General features: G+C 47.5%; 1 protein-coding gene across 1 annotated transcript in view; it reads left to right on the top strand.

Annotated features, from left to right (window-relative positions):
- The window catches only part of ca10a (carbonic anhydrase Xa), a 101,399-nt gene extending 79,653 nt beyond the window's left edge, over positions 1-21,746 (top strand). Inside the window, exons 6-10 of the mRNA XM_060036620.1 lie at positions 6,425-6,520; positions 9,573-9,645; positions 12,072-12,226; positions 12,752-12,926; positions 20,643-21,746. Of these exons, the coding sequence (XP_059892603.1) occupies positions 6,425-6,520; positions 9,573-9,645; positions 12,072-12,226; positions 12,752-12,926; positions 20,643-20,665 (522 nt within the window). The 3' untranslated portion in view covers positions 20,666-21,746. The remainder of the gene's footprint in view (positions 1-6,424; positions 6,521-9,572; positions 9,646-12,071; positions 12,227-12,751; positions 12,927-20,642) is intronic.
- The last annotated feature ends 266 nt before the right edge of the window (positions 21,747-22,012 follow it).

Here is a 22,012-nt window from a genome sequence, read left to right as displayed (position 1 = left end):
ACATTATCACTCTGAATGCTGTTGGCGTCTATACACATTTTTCATCTGCACATATTCATTAGCTGCTAAAGCACACATTCCCTCTCTGCACGAGCCCTAATTCCGCTTGTCGCTAAATCACGTCTAACATCGTGACTGGGGCTGTAATTAACTGATGGAGCCGAAGGGAGAATCACTTATTTAAACTGAGAAAACCTTCCGGGGCGACGATTATGGTATGTGCAACAAGTACTCAAGGCGACAAGGCGTTTATATTTTGAACAGGTCTGCACTTGGGGCGTGGTGATAGAGCAATCAAACGCAACGTCTGGAGGAAGAGTGTCCCCCTGTTGAAAAAAGGACAAGGACATTTATTCAGAAGATGTTACACAAAATAATAACTTAAAAAAAATAATAAAAAAAAAAACTTTTGTAGTGTTACCTGGCTTTTCCGTTTTCCAGGGATACCCCCATCTCTGTTGACCTGTCCCCGGCTGGAGCTGTCCCCGTAAAGTCCTTGTTTTATAAAAACAGGATTTTGTTCATATAAACATTATGGAGTTTTAGAAGGTTCTAGCTCGGTCAAGAATGTTAACCAGGAGAGAGTTGGTAATTATCCCGGTGTCTATCTGATAGGCTTTGGCACACTCTCGCTAACTGGCGGGCCTACCCATCAACGTTATGCTGTGAGCAGGCCTCGTGTAACAAAGCGGGGTAATGTACAGCGAGCCGGCCTTTATCGCCAAAGGTTTATGCAAGGGATAATGTATAGAACACCGGTCATTATCGGGAAAATTAGCCCAGACAGGGCGAACCGGAAACCGACGCGAAGCAGAGGTGTCTTGCCTCGCCCTGAAGGGTACTATTTTCCATAATGACCTATATATGTTCTATACATTATCCCGCTTATTACACAGCTACTTGCCACAACGAAAAAATAATTCACATGTTGTGTCTTTTTACAATTTATTTGTTACCAGCATTCGTAGTGTTGATCAGCAGAGAAATAGTCTGCTAAAGACGTTGACGTCGCTAAACAAACGACTACGCTGGGGTTGATAATTGCCGGACTACTTGCGGAGTGATACAAAAGACGGCAAAACCCCCACTTTCCTTGACAGCGGTCATCATATGCTTGCCAACGGTGAATTATCAAAAAATTATTCACCGCCGGAAGCTTTGAAGGCCAATGCAAGTCGACGGAGCGTTCCACGGCATTGAGAAGAGCCGTGTAATAATCTGAGATAACGACCGGCTTGGCTGTACATTACCCCTGAGCGGCTGTGTAGCGAGCAAGCTTGCTAGCTAGCCCGGCACCAACGCACGCCAGCAGGACAATAAAACAGGCGGGACAACAAAACAAAGTGATAGATAGATGGGACACTTAGGGCCCCTTAGCGCAATCCGTCACCTGGTCCCGTCCCCCGGTGAGACAGTCGGAAGCTGACCTGGGGCCACGCGCGACCGGCTGCTAGCTAGCTTTACGAGCGCTGGCTGGGGTTTATGGCGGCCAGGGGGGTTAGGGAGGAGCAGAGGGTGAACGCCTGGGTTCCGTCTCATTGCTCTTCTTCTGCTTGTCGTCGACCGCACCTCCAACTATCGACTTCCTGTCCTCATATTTCCCAGCATGCCCTGGAGCTTAGCCACCCATCAGCCGGTAAAGAGGTTGCCATAGCATAAATACCACAGCCCCCACCACACACACGCACGCACACACACACACACACACACACACGCATGCACACACACACTTATACACATGAAGGTATACACATATTTGCACACACACACACACACAGTATAAACGCACACACGCACACGTATACACATATAGGTATACATACGTGTGCAGTGCTGCACACACACTATACGAACACACACATGCACACATATACACACACTACACATGCACACGTTTGCACACACACATACATGTGTGTACTTGGGTGAGCGCACACACACACATATACACACTATACAAGCCCACAAACATATACACACGCATATACCCACACTAATTCACACACACTTGCAGTCAGCCTAACAGTCTCTGCTGGGGACTGAACTCTCTAACCCGTGGTAACTATTTGAGTGTTCTCTCCATCCCTTCCAGCTGCTAGAGTTAACTCTATGTATGAACTGCATCAAAGCGCTTAGCAGAGCATTGTCTTCATTGTAAATGTCCAGGTTTCTCTGATAACATCACCCCTTGACTGATTGACCAATCGGACCAATCGGTCGTCAGTGATGAAACGACAATGGCAATTATTCGGGTCGTTTTTTCACTGGTCTTTTTCACCCCTGAACGTACACGAGTCATAAGTGATCCACCTCCCATCTCCACACCGCAGTCTTCTCCTCCTCTCCAACGCCCCCCCCCCCTCAGAGAAGAAGATTGCCACCGCCAGGTCAAAACGGAGACTTAATATCCCCGGGAGGACGGGAGGTGGGGGGGGGGTCAGGGGTCACCGCCCCCTGGCCCAGATGCGGTCAGCCCCTGGCGGGTTCTGAGCCGCTGCACCACCGGCGATGACATCGCTCTGACAGCAGGAGCACCTTGTAGAGGGTGCTGTTGCTAGGCAACATGCAGGGTTTAGAGACTGACCGTTTCATACTGTATCTACAGTGAAGACTGCTCCGACGCACTGTACGCACAAAGGGCATTACGCTAGGGGGAGTGTCCTATCATGTATATCACCTGGTGTTCTCTAGTAAGTAGTGTGCGTTGCATTTACATTCGTGGTACTTATCACACGCTTTTATCCAAAGAGACTTACAACCATTCACACACCGACGGCGGAGTCAACCATGCGAGGCGACAGCAAGCTCGTTGGGAGCAGTCGGGGTGAGGTGTCTTGCCCAGGGACACCTCGACAGTCCTCATAGCCGGGGGATCGAACTAGAAACCCCCCAAGGGCAACCCCCTCTGTCTTCTCTACCTCCTGACCTTAGCCGAACACATCCTAGTAAACCCTGTCAGTCAGACCCGATACGGGCAGAGATCTGCCGGCTTCGATCCACGCTAATGCAAATGCTGCAAACACAACAGACAGACGAGACACGATACCCTGCGTCCTCGCAAAAGCCTAGCGTGGTTATCAATTCACACCGATCCACCACCACCACCACATGTTCTGCCGTCTCGCTAACAGACGCTCCCCTCCCCTGAGTGGCAGGGGAAGGTAAGGCGACGAAGAAAAAACACCTTAAACCGGAACAAAAGGAGTGGTGTTACCAACCGCCGCGCGTGCGACTCACATGTCACTCGGCTGACATCTCCTAATACGAAAACACCTCCACCAGACCCGAGCTCCCGACTCTCTCCCTGTTTATCCACCGCGGACGCCGTCAACTGTTCAGGGACGGACACTGAGCTCCAACCAACCTCTACCTAACACACACACACATGTATACACACACAAACACACACACACGTATATATAAACACATGCACGCACACACACACAAAAACACACATATGCACACATATACACACATATATACACACACGCACGCACGCACACACATATATATACACACAGACATATATATATAAACACACACACACACACATACCGGTTTACACACACACGCATGCACACACACACATATATGTACACACACACACACACACCGGTTTACAGACACACGCACGCACACACACACACAAATATACATATATATATATATATCTATACACACAGACACATACACCTAGCGTTCTTTATTTAATCCCCTCTGCAGGGGCCCAGCAGAGCTTGACCCAACGCCAGGTAGACCTTCCATTAATAATCCTGATGGGATTCCTCTGGAGTGCGGGCCCCGGTGCCGTGGTTTTGGGGCCGCTGCGGCGGCGTCGGTAGCACCTGCTGCTTCCTGCCCCCGCCTCCTCCTGCCCACGCAGAGGCCCGCGGGCTCGCTCGGCGTCGGTGTAAACAGAGCGTGTTTGTTTGGTGTCCCCTAGCCCAAAGATGTATTTGTGGGCGTTATTTTGCCGTGCCAAATAACTGGGAGCTTCTTTCGGTCGCGGAGTTGTTGTGGCCTGGGTGGGTTGTTTATCGCCCGTACTGAGTCACTATTTTCCACCACGCTCGCTCGGCCTCTCTCGTTCGCTCGCTCTCTCTCTCGCTCTGTAACTCTCTCCCACTATGTAACTCTCTCTCTTTCTCGCTCTGTAACTCTCTCCAACCATGTAACGCTTTCTCTCTCTCTCTCTCCCTCTCTCTCTCTCTCTCTCCCACTATGTAACTCTCTCTTTCTCGCTCTGTAACTCTCTCCAACCATGTAACACTTTCTCTCTCTTTCTCTCTCTCTCTCTCTCCCTCTCTCTCTCTCTCTCTCCCACTATGTAACTCTCTCTCCCTCTAACTCTCTCCCACTAAGTGACTCTCTCTCTTTCCCACTATGTAACTCTCTCTCTCTCTCTCTCTCTCTCTCTCTCTCTCTCTCTCTCTCTCTCTCTCTCTCTCTCTCTCTCTCTCTCTCTCTCTCTCCCTCCCTCCCTGTCTTTGGCCGCTACCCTGCAGCTCTGGTTTGGTGGTGGCCGGAGCGTGTCCGAGCACCTCTGAGCGTCTGTGCAGCCTCACTTAGAGAAATGAAGAAAAGTGAAATCGGATCAATGCGGGTCGCAATGCCAGCCCGCCTGCAAGGTCGCATATATATAGACGTTTGGTCACTTTGTGCTTTCCCCCCCAAACCAAGCGTTGTGTAATTACTTTCCTCTCTGGCATTTCTTTGTTCATATCCTTCTGTCGTTGCGGCATGTGCAGAGCTCTGTGTCGGAGTAGGCTACACACACACACACACATACCTTCTAGGTGTTTGTGTGTGTGTGTGTGTGTCTACTCGGCGTGTGTGCGTGCTGATTTGAAAGTGACTTTTATCCCCCTATGCCCGTCATATCAACTGTAATTGGGTTTTTCCGATGTTTTTATTGTCTCAATGTTTTATTATTAAAAAATTCGACGCAGGTGTTTTCAGAAGTCAGCATGGATTAGGAGCGTTTGCAAAGCCTCAGCATTTGTCTGTATGTATTAATAATATGTGTATATATATATATATATATATATATATATATATATATATATATATATATATAATGCCCCCGGGTTGTTGATCATTTATCAACATCAAGAAAACACTGAAATATTCAGACGTAGTTTTGCTGAGGGGGCACCTCCTCTACCCAGAAGCCTCCGGTACTTTCCTGTCAGGGAGGGAACAGCTTCTATTACCCCCCCGTCTCCGTGTCCCGCCTGCAGGGAAAGATATTTCCATGACTCAACTGGTAACCGGTTGACACGCAGCAGTCAAGGCGGCAGGCTTAGAGCCCGGTAACAGATACAGCCTACAGGAAGTGTCAACGCTCTTATTGTGAAGGATAAGGGGTGGTAATGGCGCTGTGTGCGCGGTTGGAGTGATGGAAGCTTTAACTCCATGTCATGATGACGTAAATACGTCACCCCTACATCTAAAATGTATTATTTCTGGGTTCGATTTTTTTTAGGATGATTTTACTACGTCACTCTTTATATATAATACGTTTTTGAGGGCGTAACTACGTCACACTAAAATCTGTTATTCCGGATTCAATTTTTGAAGGGTAATTTTACTCTTTCACTCTTTATCCATAATAATTAGTGAGTCTGTTGTGTGACCTGTTTGAACCCCAGCGCTACACTATTCTCTTAGCATAGCGGTAGCAGATGAGCTAGTACCCGCAGCGCTATGATCCCTATATGACGAGGTGTGTAATCTATAGCAGTTAACAGCAGAAAGGAGGCAAGAGGCGGGAGTCAAGCGTCAGGCCTCTGATCTCTTGAGGGCTCTCGAACAGCATGGATTGGCTAATCCTTGCACTCGAACCCACAACATGTCTTTATATGTAATTCCTAACGGCATTTCGCATGCTTCTTCATTTCACTGTGTTGTGTCAATAGAACTGGTGTCTCATTCATGGAGAATATACCAGAGGATAATTATATTTATTCCTCACGTTCAACTAATGATGATGATGATTTTAATGATGACATTATACCTAATCTTTCGCTAGTGATGCGTGTGTGCATCGTTTAACATTCAGGTTTGTCTTAACAACAATGTTTTTCTACTTTTCGCCTTAACTGTTGTTTACACTCTCCAATATAAATGGGATTGTGAGTTTGTGACCAAAGTGCTGTAGCTGCCTAAATATATTTAGATTAGCACCAGTGCACGGTTTACCAAGCTTGCAGCGATGGGACATTTATTGCAGTTTTAAACGCTGTGCACTCACCGTGGATAAACATCTAGAGGCGTGACATTTGTCTTAAACACTGCTTGTTTGAATCAGCGAACGACCAAACGGAATGACCTAAAGTGTCCAGTGTTTTCCCTGCACGATCTAATAGCGGTAGAAGGCTTAAAGGCTGACATTGTGCTGCTGTCATCTCTGTCTGTCCTCTAGGTTCAACTGATCCATTACAATCATGAGCTGTATACCAACTACACAGAGGCAGCTAAAAGCCCGAATGGACTGGTCATAGTCTCCATATTTATGAAGGTGAGTGTCTTATAATGTACAAAAAAAAGTGTAATAGAATATACAAGTGTCTGTAGAATACAAACACGTGTACATTCTATATATATATGTTTATATATTATGTATATATATATATGTATATATACTGAGATTGTGTACATGTGTCATTTGACATGTGTATATATGTATATGCATAATATATATATGTGTGTGTGTGTGTGTGTGTGTGTGTGTGTGTGTGTGTATATATGTATATGTAAGTATGTATGCATTCACGTATATATACATATATTGTATGCATGTGACTATTATATATAAATGTATATGTATGTGTGTGTGTTTTTTCCTATATGTGCCTAGACATACTTTTAATAAAGCAAGCTTTCGTTCAAAGGGACATCTTGTGAGCCGAAGATATGCGCGTATGTGTGCAACGGCGTTCAAAGGTTCCTACTGTAGTATAATATGGGCTGCACATTTGCGTGACCTAGTTAAATGTGCACAACACAAAGTAAGAAGGATTACAGGACTGATGTTCCAGGGCCTCGGGCTAACGTATTGTTCCGCAGAACTCATTGAGATAAAGTTAAATGATAAAGACATAAGCTAGCAGCAGTCCAAAGTCACAGAGACCTTTCATGTCACTGGAAAAGTTTTCCCAGCAAGCCAGCTTGAACTGCGTTGAGATAATTGTCAAATATAATTAATAGAAGCCCCCTTAATTACATTAACATGCTATTGTTCATTATTTATTTTTTGCGCTGGCAGCATCTCAGGGAAAACCAGAAACAAAACAACAACAAGGTAGAAGCTCAATGACCCTGTGTCTTCAGGGGTCACAGCCGTCTCCCCGTGTCTCTCCGCGATGCCGGCGTTTGTGATCCACGCCGTGAGCAAAACAGCGGCTCAGGAAACAATTAAAAATCCAATCATGACGCGGGAAGGGGCATGAGTCACTCAAGACGTGTCTGTCTGTCCGCGCAGCGAGGAACACGCTAAAAGTAGCTGCTGAAATTGCATCGTACCCCTCTGTGGTGTCTGAGGGGCCGTCCAAAGGCCTCATTTCATTCCTGCGTCAAAGTGAAGACCCCCCCCCCCCCCCCCCCAACCTCATACATATAATCAGACTCCATGAACCTGGCTCATCGCCTAGCAACGCTCATCAGTACAGGAGTGTGCCTTCTCACCTCAAGAAACCCGCAAAACCTCTCAGAACGCCCTCCCTGGACTCTGCTGTCTCACCTCCCTGGACTCTACAGGCTCACCTCGCTTCTGTCTCACCTCCCTTCTGTCTCACCTCCCTTCTGTCTCACCTCCCTGCTGTCTCACCTCCCTTCTGTCTCACCTCCCTGTGCTCTACGGGCTCACCTCCCTTCTGTCTCACCTCCCTGCTGTCTCACCTACATGTACTCTCTGTTTCACCTCCCTGTGTTCTATCGCACCTCCCTACTGTCTCACCTCCCTGTTCTCTACTGTCTCACCTCCCTGTTCTCTACTGTCTCACCTCCCTGTTCTCTACTGTCTCCCTGTTCTCTATTGTCTCACCTCCCTGTTCTCTACTGTCTCACCTCCCTGTTCTCTTCTGTCTCACCTCCCTACTGTCTCCCCTCCCTGTTCTCTACTGTCTCACCTCCCTGTTCTCTTCTGTCTCACCTCCCTACTGTCTCCCCTCCCTGTTCTCTACTGTCTCACCTCCCTGTTCTCTTCTGTCTCACCTCCCTGTTCTCTTCTGTCTCCCCTCCCTGTTCTCTACTGTCTCCCCTCCCATACTGTCTCACCTCCTTGGACCACTTTGTCCCACCTCCCATACTGTCTCACCTCCCTGTTCTCTACTGTCTCACCTCCCTACTGTCTCACCTCCCTACTGTCTCACCTCCTTGGACCACTTTGTCTCACCTCCCTGCTCCACACTGAACCCATTCATGCATCCATGCATTCAAGTATGTTCAAAAGCGTACACATTTTAAGGCAGTTTGTTTTCAAAGTAAGAAGGTAAAGTTTTGGAGCAAATCATGTCCTGCGTCGGAACGACAATAAGGCAGGTAATCGCCGGCGAAGTGTGACACGAGCGTCGCTACACTCCTGCACAGAAGACAGCCACGATGATTTAGCTTTAGAGAGGATCTTGTAGAAATGCTCATGCACAGAAGTTCCGGCAGAGAGCTTTCAGATGAAAAATCAATGTGATAATGCCTGCCAGGCACAGCCAGGCTCAGAGCTGCATTTAGAATAATGCTGGCACGGAAGATACAAAAAAAACAAGGAAAAAAGTCACAGACAGAAACAGCCCGCTCACCCACCCACTGGTTGCACTCCAAAAAAAATGAATGTAGTAATCCCTCAAACACTTCCAGCCTGCTTTGCCAGGTTATTCTGCGCCGTTGGAACAGACATGCGGTAATGAGCAACGTCCCACCAGCTAAATAGACCGGAGCACTCATCCACAGTCCCCTTCTTTAATTTAACAACTCTTACTTTTACAAATCCTTGTTGCATCCACCAACATTAGCAGCCATGCCCCATAAAACAACTAGGTACCGAAAGGGGGGGCGACGGGCCAGTGGGAGTGGGGGCGGTGAGGGGTGAGGGGGTTCAGGATATCTTCTAGGCAGGACGGGGGTGGTGGTGGAGTAGAGCTAACACTCTACACGCTAACAACTCTACTAACAATCTACACCTCGCCTACTGCTTGAAGGCCCATGAGAACAGTGTGTTACAACCACCTCGGTGTGGGGCTGCGTTCTCCTCCGATGGACACGCCGTCCGTCCGTATGTTTTGTTCAGGGACGTTATTCTCCCGCTTTCAGCTCGTCCTTTCTGCAGGTTGGCCGCCCCACATACAAAACCGTTGCACGAGTTGTGTACGGATCCATATGGTCGGGTTCCTCTTTTGATTCAAGGTTGTCCTGACGATGTTTTTCGAGTTCTTCTTTCATTCGGACCTGATCATTGTCTGACTCTCTCTCTCTCTCTCTCTCTCTCTCTCTCTCTCTCTCTCTCTCCTCTCTCTCTCTCTCTCTCTCTCTCTCTCTCTCTCTCTCTCGCACGCTCCCGCCGTCTGTTTACTACTCAGATTGCTGAAACATCCAACTCGTTCCTGAATCGAATGTTGAACAGAGACACCATCACAAGAATAACGTATAAAAGTAAGTGAAGCATTCCCAGCTCACCACCCGTGCTTTCGCAGTTCCAAAGCTTCATGCATTGATGGGTTTTTTTATATTCGCAACCAGATTTTAGACATCAATGCATTCTGAACCTGACCTACTTAACATTTGGAACACACATTTACAACATATGTAACACACATGTTCACCACAGCAACACATGTAAATCACTTGTTCAATATCTGTAACAAACATTTTCATTACAATGTATGTGTTCCATGTACGTCAGACCGACGCATGTTGACCCCACATAACACACGTGTTCAACATGTGTAACACACATTCCCGTACCTGGAGACTAAAGTAAAAAGTAGAATTTGAGGCACTTTCTTGTGGATTCTTCAGTAAGCCCCATTAGAGGTGGGGGGGTGTGGGGTGAAGGGGGGCGGGTTGAGGGGTAGAGGCATCAGTCAGTAGCCCTCCTCCTCTCACTCCTTCTCCTGAGGGTCTCCCCCGGCAACAGATAGCAGGCTCTGCTGTAGTAGATCAAGTGAGCAGCAGTTCCTTTGTGCTCTGAGTTCAACCCCCGGGCCATCGTGGAAGAAGAAGCCAATAATTGGATTAATGGCAGGGGGGGAGAGAGGGATGGAATAAACACACTGACCTCTGGTGGTGGGAGGGCTCCCGGAGGAGCGAGACGCAGACGGAGGCGAGAGAGGAGGGCGTGAGGAGGGAGGAGTCCCTCTAGAGGACGGAGGATGGGTTCTGACAGCTGTCAAAACAGCCCCTCACATGTTCACGGACTCACACTCGCACACACACTTTGCTGTCGTGCCTGGGTGCGCACACACACATATGTAAAATATATATATATAATTGCCTCCTTGGATGAGCTGCCACCGTATATTCGCCTTTTCCTGTGTGTGTGTGTGTGTGTGTGTGTGTGTGTGTGTGTGTGTGTGTGTGTGTGTGTGTGTGTGTGTGTGTGTGTGTGTGTGTGTGTGTGTGTGTGTGTGTGTGTATATTTCTATGGCAGTGGGGGGTAGTTAATTGTCAGAAGGCATTAGCCCGGCTCCACAGTGAGTATGGATTGCACCGTGGACGTGTGAGATTGGTGTTTTCTTGTCAGCGCCGCGGCGAGCGATCGAGCACCGCGTGGGCCGCACGCTGATAGGCGGGATGCGTTTACGGTCGACGATTGCCGAGCGTCTGTCAGCGGCGCTACGATAAGACGCGCCGCTCAAGTGCGGAGCGGGCCGCTGGAGAGAGACGGAGAGGGAGGGAGGGAGGGGGCAGAGAGGGAGGAGGGAGGGGGAGAGAGAGAGGAGGGAGGGGGAGAGAGAGAGGAGGGAGGGGGAGAGAGAGAGGAGGGAGGGAGGGAGAGGGAGTGGGAGGTAGAGGAGGAGGAGAGGGAGGGAGGGAGGGGGCAGAGAGGGAGGGGGAGAGAGAGAGGGAGGAGAGGGAGGGAGGGAGGGGGCAGAGAGGGAGGAGGGAGGGGGAGAGAGAGAGGAGGAAGGGGGCAGAGAGAGGGAGAGGGAGGAGGGGGCGGGAGGTAGAGAGGGAGGAGAGGGAGGGGGCAGAGAGGGAGGGAGGGAGGGGGAGAGAGAGAGGAGGGAGGGGGAGAGAGAGAGGGAAGAGGGAGTGGGAGGTAGAGAGGGAGGAGAGGGAGGGAGGGAGGGTGCAGAGAGGGAGGAGGGATGGGGAGAGAGAGAGGGAGAGGGAGGAGGGGGCGGGAGGTAGAGAGGGAGGAGAGGGAGGGAGGAGAGGGAGGGAGGGAGGGGGAGAGAGAGAGAGGGAGAGGGAGGTAGAGAGAGACGGAGAGGGAAAAAGGAAGAGACAGCGAGGGAGGTGGAGGAGGGAGGGAGAGGTGAAGCATGGGAGGAGGGCGATAAAGGTGGGAGAGATGACGGGAGAGTATAGGGAGTTAAAGGAGGGAGAAACGAAGAGCGTGAGGGGGGAGAAGGGAGGGAGAGAAGACAGGAGAGGATGGAGAGAGGAGAACGAGACGAAGAGAGGGAGGGGGGAGAAAGGAGGGTGGGAGAGGAGGGAAGGGAGAGGGAGGTGTCTCTGTATATTACAGCGCTCCCTATGGGGCTGTTGAGGTAATAACTCTTTCATTTAGTAGTGTTCCGTCCCCACACCAGCGGTGTGTCATCGTTCGCCTCAGTAAATGATTTGTGAAAGACGAGGAACGGCGGCGGGGAATGGGTTCGTCGCGCTCCCTGTTAGAAGGTGGGTTCGTCACAGCGTTTGTTGGGCCCCCCTTTCCCCCACTGTTTTGAGCTAGGTGGCGGTGGTGGTGGCGCCGGGAGCACGACGCGTTAACGAGGGACATAAAAGGGGGAGGGGCTTCGCGCCGCGGCAGCTGCATGCGGCGCGGCTAACAGATGGGGGGCCTTTGGAGCCGCTTTGCAAACTGTCTAACTCTTTCCCTCCTGTTCCTCTCCCCCCCCCCCCCCCCCCAGATGACGCCTACTTACTGACGGGTCTGAACATGGAGGAGATCTACCCTGAGACCAACAGCTTCATCACCTACGACGGCTCCATGACCGTCCCCCCCTGCTACGAGACCGCCACGTGGATCCTGATGAACAAGCCCGTGTACATCACTCGGATGCAGGTGAGTCGCCATGGGCGCGCGCACGCACACAAACACAGACCAGCGCGCACACACACTGACAGACACAGACACACAGACAGGCCCACACACATGCAGACACACACACACACACACACACACACACACACACACACACACACACAGATACACATGCACACACACACAGACACACACACACACACACCGACATACAGACATATACAAACACACAGACTAACACGAACGCACGCACATGCACGCACACACAAATGCACAACAATGCACGCAAACACACAAACAGCCACACACACAGACATATTTATCACCCCCAAGCTGGCCTCTGCCAAGCATCACCTCCCACGGCAGCCTTTAACTGTACAGCACTCCCTCCCTCCCACCGCTACAACACACCCTGCTGCAACCAGGACCGTGAGGAGGTGATCAGACCATTGATGGGCACCATTGATCAATTAAATGACCTCTCTCTCTCGCTCTCGCTCTCTCTCTCTCCCAACCTCGCTCTCTCCCTCTCCCTCCCTCTCCCAGATGCACTCCCTGCGTCTGCTGAGCCAGAACCAGCCGCCTCAGATCTTCCTGAGCATGAGCGACAACGTGCGCCCGGTGCAGCCGCTCAACCACCGCTGCATGCGCACCAACATCAACTTCAGCATGCAGGGCAAGGACTGCCCCAACAACAGGGTCCAGAAGCTCCAGTACCGAGGTACAGTACAGATACCCACCGGGACAACGTAGCGCTGCCCTCCTCCTTTACCTCCTTTAGTGAGGGACAACTACCAACCAAGCTTACGCCAGCCCTCGCTCCCTCCTCGCTCCCTTGCTCCCTTGCTCCCTTGATTCCTCGCTGCCTCACGCCTTAGCTCCCTCGCACCCTCGCTCCCTCCTTCCTTCATTTAGCGAAGAACAGCTACCAACCAGAGCTATTGCTAGCCCTCACAACTCAGAATAAAATGTTTTGGCATGGAAAACATAACATTGCCGAAGCAGCCTAGTTCAAAGGGTAAGAAAGATGTATGCACAATTTGAATACCCTTTGTAGACTTATTAAAGGTCAAATATAAAATACTTTAAAAAGTTATTCAAAAGTTTAATATGAATACTCTCTCTCTCTCTAATAACACATTGTTATACCAACGCAGTCTCGCTCCGAGTTCGTCAAAAATCGACGCTTTTTTGGGGCTTTTGGCGTTAACTACTGACGCAAAGGGTGTCGTTGTGCGTCTTCATTTGACGCACAACAGGGTTTTCAACTCATTACAATGTAATCCCTCCACAGTAATATGTGCGTAACCCTAACCCTAACCACTTCTACCCTAACCACTACTAGCCTAACCCTAACTACTACTACCCTAACCCTAACCACTACTCAGTGTTGGGTATCGTTACTTTTGAAAGTAATCCGTTAGGTTACTTTGTTACTATCAATTAAAAGTAATCCGTTACGTTACTACGTTACCTATAAATAAAAGAAACGCGTTAGAGTACTCGTGCGTTACCAACAATTAAAATGCGTTTGGGGTGCGTGCGTGTCCGCCTAGCGCAACAACAACACACATCCTCCTTTAGATGCACCAACAGTGCTGACTGTTTATGAATCAATCATGAACCTATAGCATAATAACAGGAAAGACAGTCATCATATTGCACGTTTTATTTAACAGGCATTCATCCTTTGATCATTTGAACAGCTTCCATGAATAACATTACTCCGGTAACAGGCAGTAGCTTACCGTATTGGCTGCGCACAAAATAACAGTGCGTCACACATAGCTTATCCACTTTACAAGTGCAGGCGCCTAACAAAGTGCTTAACAGGTAGGCACGCAACCTTTTAGAACTGGAAATTTAACTCAATTTAACCGTATGCGTTGCACAAAAGAACAGTGCATGGCATTAAAAAAACATTGAAGAACTGAAAATGTTCGTGTGACCCTATAGCCCTACATTCATAACAATCACGTAGGCTACCTTTAGCCTATTTATCACCAAAGTAATGGTTGAAACGTAGGAGAAGAAGGTGCTCAAAACGACCACTATGTTCTTCTTGTCCTTTTCGCTCTGTAACTCAAAATAATGAGCGTACCTCCAGGAATCTAAGGCTATCTTCTCGTCCATCTTGCCGCGGTAACACACGTAGCTTACACACACAGGTGCGCGCGCACACACACACACAGAGAGCGAGAGAGAGAGATGCAAGGAGCAGGGCAGCAGCATCTGACTAAAAGCAGAAAACCCGGGACTTTACTTTCCTTATCGAGGGAAAATCTTAAAGTAACGAGTGGTTATTTTGGAAATTAACGAGTTACTGATTACTGAATTCGCAAAACTAACGCGTTAGGTTACTCGTTACTGAAAAAAACGAATAAGAGTACTCTAACGCGTTAGTTCTAACGCGTTACCCCCAACACTGCCACTACTACACTAACCCTAACCCTATGTGTGAGAATGTGCTGGTTATACGTGATGCAGCGCAGCGTACATTATATATAGTGTTTTTTTCCATTGGCTTATCAATGTGTAAACCCGTTCCTCTGCTGCTGGAGAAGTTTCTCCTGCTGTTTGCTGAACAAACACCTCCTAGCAGTCTGGAACGCCGCTGGCTCTTCTTCATTTGAAGACTTTTTAAGACTCACACACACACACACACACAAACACACACACACACAGACACACACATTTAAAAGATTTAAAGCAGATGCAATTAGCCAATATAACGGGGTTGATTGGATGTTTATAGAACAGAAACCAAACACTTCACATCATACCTCGGGGGGAAAACAACACTCTTTTTGTCTCTGCGTTCCTGTTTTTCACGACTGCTGAACTTCTTTGTTCAGATTTGCCTTCGACATTCTCCGCTGATTTTGATGGCAGTCGCATCGCCTACGATCAATTAGTTGTGTCTCAGCCGACACGAGACACCTTGTGTTATGGGGGAGGTGGATCAGGAGGCAGAGCGGTGGATCTGACAACCGAAGGGGTTGGTGGTTTGATTCCCGGCTCCTCCTAAACTAAAAGTGGAGGTGACCCTTAGTAAGGCACCTAACACTTCAAGACACTTCACTTCAAGATACTTCAGGCTCTGGGATCTGTCCCCTCACCCCCACACCCCTTCCTATTTTAACGATTATTACGCTTTTATTTCTTAATCCACAATAGATAAATAACAAGACGATTGCGCTTGCTTTACCAAGCATAAAATTAAAACAAAGGGTTTTAATTACATGAACAAAGAGGGAGAGAGAGAGAGAGCAATCTAAGAAATACAAGGAAAGAAGATCATTAATTAATTGAATATATAATGTGTCATTAATTAATTTGACTTCACTTATCTCAGAATCGGTCATATCTGTGTGAAGGACAGATGCTGCTAAATACATTGATTCTGGTCGTATTACTGGAGATTAATTCTGACTACAAACTTGTTTGGTATTCATAATGTATTCGTTCGTCAATGTTATCATTCGGGAATGTGTAACTATTTATTGTTGTTTTGTTATGTTTGTCAAATGCTCTGGCAATAGTTTTTCATCATTCATGCCAATAGAGCAAATGTAATTGAACTGAGAGAGGGAGCGAGGGTGGGAGAGAGAGACAGATGCTTAATAGGTCTTTAATTCAGATTTATTAATAAAAGCCTTTTCGGTAAGCCTAGTCCTATCAATCACGAGCCAACACTGCTGACCACCTGTCACACCATATTCACACCCCTGCACCCAAACCTATATTACTACCAACTACTACCTGCACCACCCAAACCTATATTACTACCAACTACTACCTGCACCACCCAAACCTATATTACTACCAACTACTACCTGCACCACCCAAACCTATATTACTACCACTACCTGCACCACCCAAACCCATATTACTACCAACTACTACCTGCACCACCCAAACCTATATTACTACATACTACTACCTGCACCACCCAAACCTATATTACTACCAACTACTACCTGCACCACCCAAACCTATATTACTACCAACTACTACCTGCACCACCCAAACCCATATTACTACCAACTACTACCTGCACCACCCAAACCTATATTACTACCAACTACTACCTGCACCACCCAAACCTATATTACTACCAACTACTACCTGCACCACCCAAACCTATATTACTACCACTACCTGCACCACCCAAACCTATATTACTACCAACTACTACCTGCACCATCCAAACCCATATTACTACCAACTACTACCTGCACCACCCAAACCTATATTACTACCACTACCTGCACCACCCAAACCTATATTACTACCAACTACTACCTGCACCACCCAAACCTATATTACTACCAACTACTACCTGCACCACCCAAACCTATATTACTACCAACTACGACCTGCACCACCCAAACCTATATTACTACCAACTACTACCTGCACCACCCAAACCTATATTACTACCAACTACTACCTGCACCACCCAAACCCATATTACTACCAACTACTACCTGCACCACCCAAACCTATATTACTACCAACTACTACCTGCACCACCCAAACCTATATTACTACCAACTACTACCTGCACCACCCAAACCCATATTACTACCAACTACTACCTGCACCACCCAAACCTATATTACTACCAACTACTACCTGCACCACCCAAACCTATATTACTACCAACTACGACCTGCACCACCCAAACCTATATTACTACCAACTACTACCTGCACCACCCAAACCTATATTACTACCAACTACTACCTGCACCACCTAAACCTATATTACTACCAACTACTACCTGCACCACCCAAACCCATATTACTACCAACTACTACCTGCACCACCCAAACCTATATTACTACCAACTACTACCTGCACCACCCAAACCTATATTACTACCACTACCTGCACCACCCAAACCTATATTACTACCAACTACTACCTGCACCACCCAAACCCATATTACTACCAACTACTACCTGCACCACCCAAACCTATATTACTACCAACTACTACCTGCACCACCCAAACCTATATTACTACCAACTACTACCTGCACCACCCAAACCTATATTACTACCACTACCTGCACCACCCAAACCTATATTACTACCAACTACGACCTGCACCACCCAAACCTATATTACTACCAACTACGACCTGCACCACCCAAACCCATATTACTACCAACTACTACCTGCACCACCCAAACCTATATTACTACCAACTACGACCTGCACCACCCAAACCTATATTACTACCAACTACTACCTGCACCACCCAAACCTATATTACTACCAACTACTACCTGCACCACCCAAACCCATATTACTACCAACTACGACCTGCACCACCCAAACCTATATTACTACCACTACCTGCACCACCCAAACCTATATTACTACCAACTACGACCTGCACCACCCAAACCTATATTACTACCAACTACGACCTGCACCACCCAAACCTATATTACTACCACTACCTGCACCACCCAAACCTATATTACTACCAACTACGACCTGCACCACCCAAACCTATATTACTACCAACTACGACCTGCACCACCCAAACCCATATTACTACCAACTACTACCTGCACCACCCAAACCCATATTACTACCAACTACTACCTGCACCACCCAAACCCATATTACTACCAACTACGACCTGCACCACCCAAACCTATATTACTACCACTACCTGCACCACCCAAACCTATATTACTACCAACTACTACCTGCACCACCCAAACCTATATTACTACCAACTACTACCTGCACCACCCAAACCTATATGACTACCAACTACTACCTGCACCACCCAAACCCATATTACTACCAACTACTACCTGCACCACCCAAACCTATATTACTACCACTACCTGCACCACCCAAACCTATATTACTACCAACTACGACCTGCACCACCCAAACCTATATTACTACCAACTACGACCTGCACCACCCAAACCCATATTACTACCAACTACTACCTGCACCACCCAAACCCATGTGACTACCAACTACTACCTGCACCACCCAAACCCATATTACTACCAACTACTACCTGCACCACCCAAACCCATATTACTACCAACTACGACCTGCACCACCCAAACCTATATTACTACCACTACCTGCACCACCCAAACCTATATTACTACCAACTACTACCTGCACCACCCAAACCTATATTACTACCAACTACTACCTGCACCACCCAAACCCATATGACTACCAACTACTACCTGCACCACCCAAACCCATATTACTACCAACTACTACCTGCACCACCCAAACCTATATTACTACCAACTACTACCTGCACCACCCAAACCTATATTACTACCACTACCTGCACCACCCAAACCTATATTACTACCAACTACTACCTGCACCACCCAAACCTATATTACTACCAACTACTACCTGCACCACCCAAACCTATATTACTACCACTACCTGCACCACCCAAACCCATATTACTACCAACTACTACCTGCACCACCCAAACCTATATTACTACCAACTACTACCTGCACCACCCAAACCTATATTACTACCAACTACTACCTGCACCACCCAAACCTATATTACTACCAACTACTACCTGCACCACCCAAACCTATATTACTACTAACTACTACCTGCACCACCCAAACCTATATTACTACCAACTACTACCTGCACCACCCAAACCTATATTTCTACCAACTACTACCTGCACCACCCAAACCTATATTACTAACAACTACTACCTGCACCACCCAAACCCATATTACTATCAACTCTCTCTCTCTCTCTCTCTCTCTCTCTCTCTCTCTCTCTCTCTCTCTCTCTCTCTCTCTCTCTCTCTCTCTCTCTCTCCCTCTCTTTTTCTTTTTCTCTCTCTCTCTCTTTCTCTCTCTCTCTTACTTTTTTTCTCTCTCTCTCTCTCTCTCTAAACGCACACACACACATAGACACAACAACACACACCGATTCACAAAGACCTGCCGAGACCCCTTTCAGCGCAATTAATAGGCTGGCAGGTAGCCCACGTCTACACACACACACACACACACACACACACACACACACACCTCCTTCTCCTGGGAGTCAGCGGAGAGTGCAGGAAGACAATGGAAGAAAGCACTATTGCTTCATTAGCCTCATCGGGTCGGGATGTAAACACCTTCAAGGTGAGCCACATCGCATTAGCAGAAGGCAGTGAAAAGGCTTCTAATTGGTCGGTTCTCTGATGTTCACCTGTGGGATAAGCAGGAACACGGAACCTTGCTACACACAGCATTGTACAATAGTTATAATACTCGTACAGATATACTACACAGTAGTATTATATAGCAGTATGTTATAATACAGTCGAATTATACAGCAGTACATTATAATACACAGTAGTATTGTACAGCAGTGTATTATAGTATTTTACAGCAGTAATTACAGTATTATACAGCAGTAGCTCGGTATATATACAATAGTATTATACAGAAGTACGTTATAATACATAGGAGTATTATACAGCAGTAGCTTGTTATATACAGTAGTATTATACAGAAGTACGTTATAATACACAGGAGTATTATACAGCAGTAGATTGTTATATACAGTAGTATTATACGGCAGTAGATTGTTATATACAGTAGTATTATACGGCAGTAGCTTGTTATATACAGTAGTATTATACGGCAGTAGCTTGTTATATACAGTAGTATTATACGGCAGTAGCTTGTTATATACAGTAGTATTATACAGCGGTTGCTTGTTATATGCAGGAGTATTATACAGATTAGTATTTTACAGCAGTAGCTTGTTATAAACAGTATTATACAGTGGTACGTTCTAATACAGAGTACTATTATATAGCTGTATGTTGTAACACACAGTCGTGTCATACAGCAGTAGCTTGTTATATACATTAGTATTATACATCTGTATGTTGTAATACACAGAAGTACTTTACAGCAGTAGCTTGTTATAAACACTAGTATTATACAGCAGTGGCGTGTTATATACAGTAGCGTTATACAGCGGGGCCACTATGTTCTCCTTCATTATTTCCGTGTTGAGGTGAACTATGAAGGAGACCCCATTGCAACAGCTTTATACGATACGGCCCCATAGGCACCCTCTTTATTGCACACTTTTTATACGGCTTGCGGTAAAATGTGTGTCTCATTCGGCACACACAATTACACATCCACGGGCAGTCACGCGCACACACACACACACTCACACACAGACACAGACACAGACACACACACACACACACACACAGACAGACAAACCTACACACCTATCCCTCGCCAAAACGCACAACTCTAAAACAACAGACATCCAGGCCCTTCCGCCCGAGAGTGTCCGTCCGGGGAACGGGGAAAGAGTTACCGTAGCAACGATGAAACAGGAAGGCCGAGCGCGCTGTGAATATATTGTTCTCTCTCTTGCAGTGAACGAGTGGCTGCTGAAGTAGGGGCCCCGCCCTCCCAGACGACTCCCCCACCCTCCCACCAACACCCCCCCCCCCCCCCCCCCCCCCCACCAACACCCACACCACCACCCCCCCTCGTGGAGTCAGACGGAGGAACGGCAGGAGACGGACGGACGGACGGATGGGGAGATGACGGAGGAGAAGAGAAGGACCCAGGAGGATGAAGATGAAGAGGAGGAGGAGGAAGAGGAGGAGGATGGATTTAAGCCAACGGAAAGAGAGACGTCTGTAAACGCGGGGGGGATTCGATGGGGGGAGGGGGGGGGGGGGGGGGGCATCTCATCAAGATGACTTCATGTAAAAAAAATAAAAGAATAATTAAAGAAACATTTGGACACGATGAACTAAGGAAGCAAAGAGTCCTCTCTTTTCATACTCTCTGAGAGCTCGCCCGTCCTCCCAGCTCATCCACGTATCCGCACGGAGAGTTTTGATACAGATCCCCTTCGCTCGTTTCTTGTTTTTTTGTGTTATCGAGGATGGCCTGGTGAAAAAAAAGTTAAGACATGTGACCTTCAACCCCTCTCCCACCGTACCCCTCAGCCCGATCCCCCCAGCCCGAAACCCTCCCAAGATACGGAAGCATTTAATTGGAACGGACTACGTGGACCATGTCGACTATCCTGAGCCTTTGTAAATAAAGTTATTGCTAGCGGTGAGAACATTCAACACAGACATAGACCCGGACACCCCACCCCCTCCCCGTCCCCTCTGGTCCAGACTAGACCCGGCACCGCGAACCCAGACCCCACAATCAGACCAGACCTGCCGTCATCTAAGACCAACGAGGCATGCAGAAAGGAAACATTGCCTTATCAGTCGTTCTCCGAGACTCCAGCTTCTTTACTTACTTACTTATCGGCATTTTTTTGGCCCAAAACGTGACCCAAAGCGCCCAGGCCCGGTTTGTACATATTATAACTATGAATTACTGATGAAAAATGACTATGTAAAGATAAAAAACGTTAAAAAACCTTAAATATTTAAAAAGATCTATTAAGATGATTTACACAAAAAAAAAAAGAGATAATGTTGAGTATTTACAAACAAAAAAAATATGAAAGCGTCGGCGCACTTTGAGGCAGATCCCCGTCGGAGCTGTTGCCTTTTTCTGTTTATTGTTTACAATGGTCATACACTGTGTTTGAGTCATGTTATCAGCCCAATAATGTGTACTGTTCCATATTAAAAACATGCTGATATGTCAAAGTCTCTCCTGAACCCCCCCCCCCCCCCCCAACCCCCCCCCCCCCCCTCAGTGCTGTGCCTGAACGCGCTCCGCTTGCGTCGCTCGTCTTCCTGATGGGATCTGCATCTGCTGAGACACCG

Source organism: Gadus macrocephalus, chromosome 18, assembly GCF_031168955.1.
Source record: "Gadus macrocephalus chromosome 18, ASM3116895v1".
NCBI lineage: Eukaryota > Metazoa > Chordata > Actinopteri > Gadiformes > Gadidae > Gadus > Gadus macrocephalus.
The sequence above is the reverse complement of the archived record's forward strand: the minus strand, read 5'-3'. Positions and strand labels throughout refer to the sequence as shown.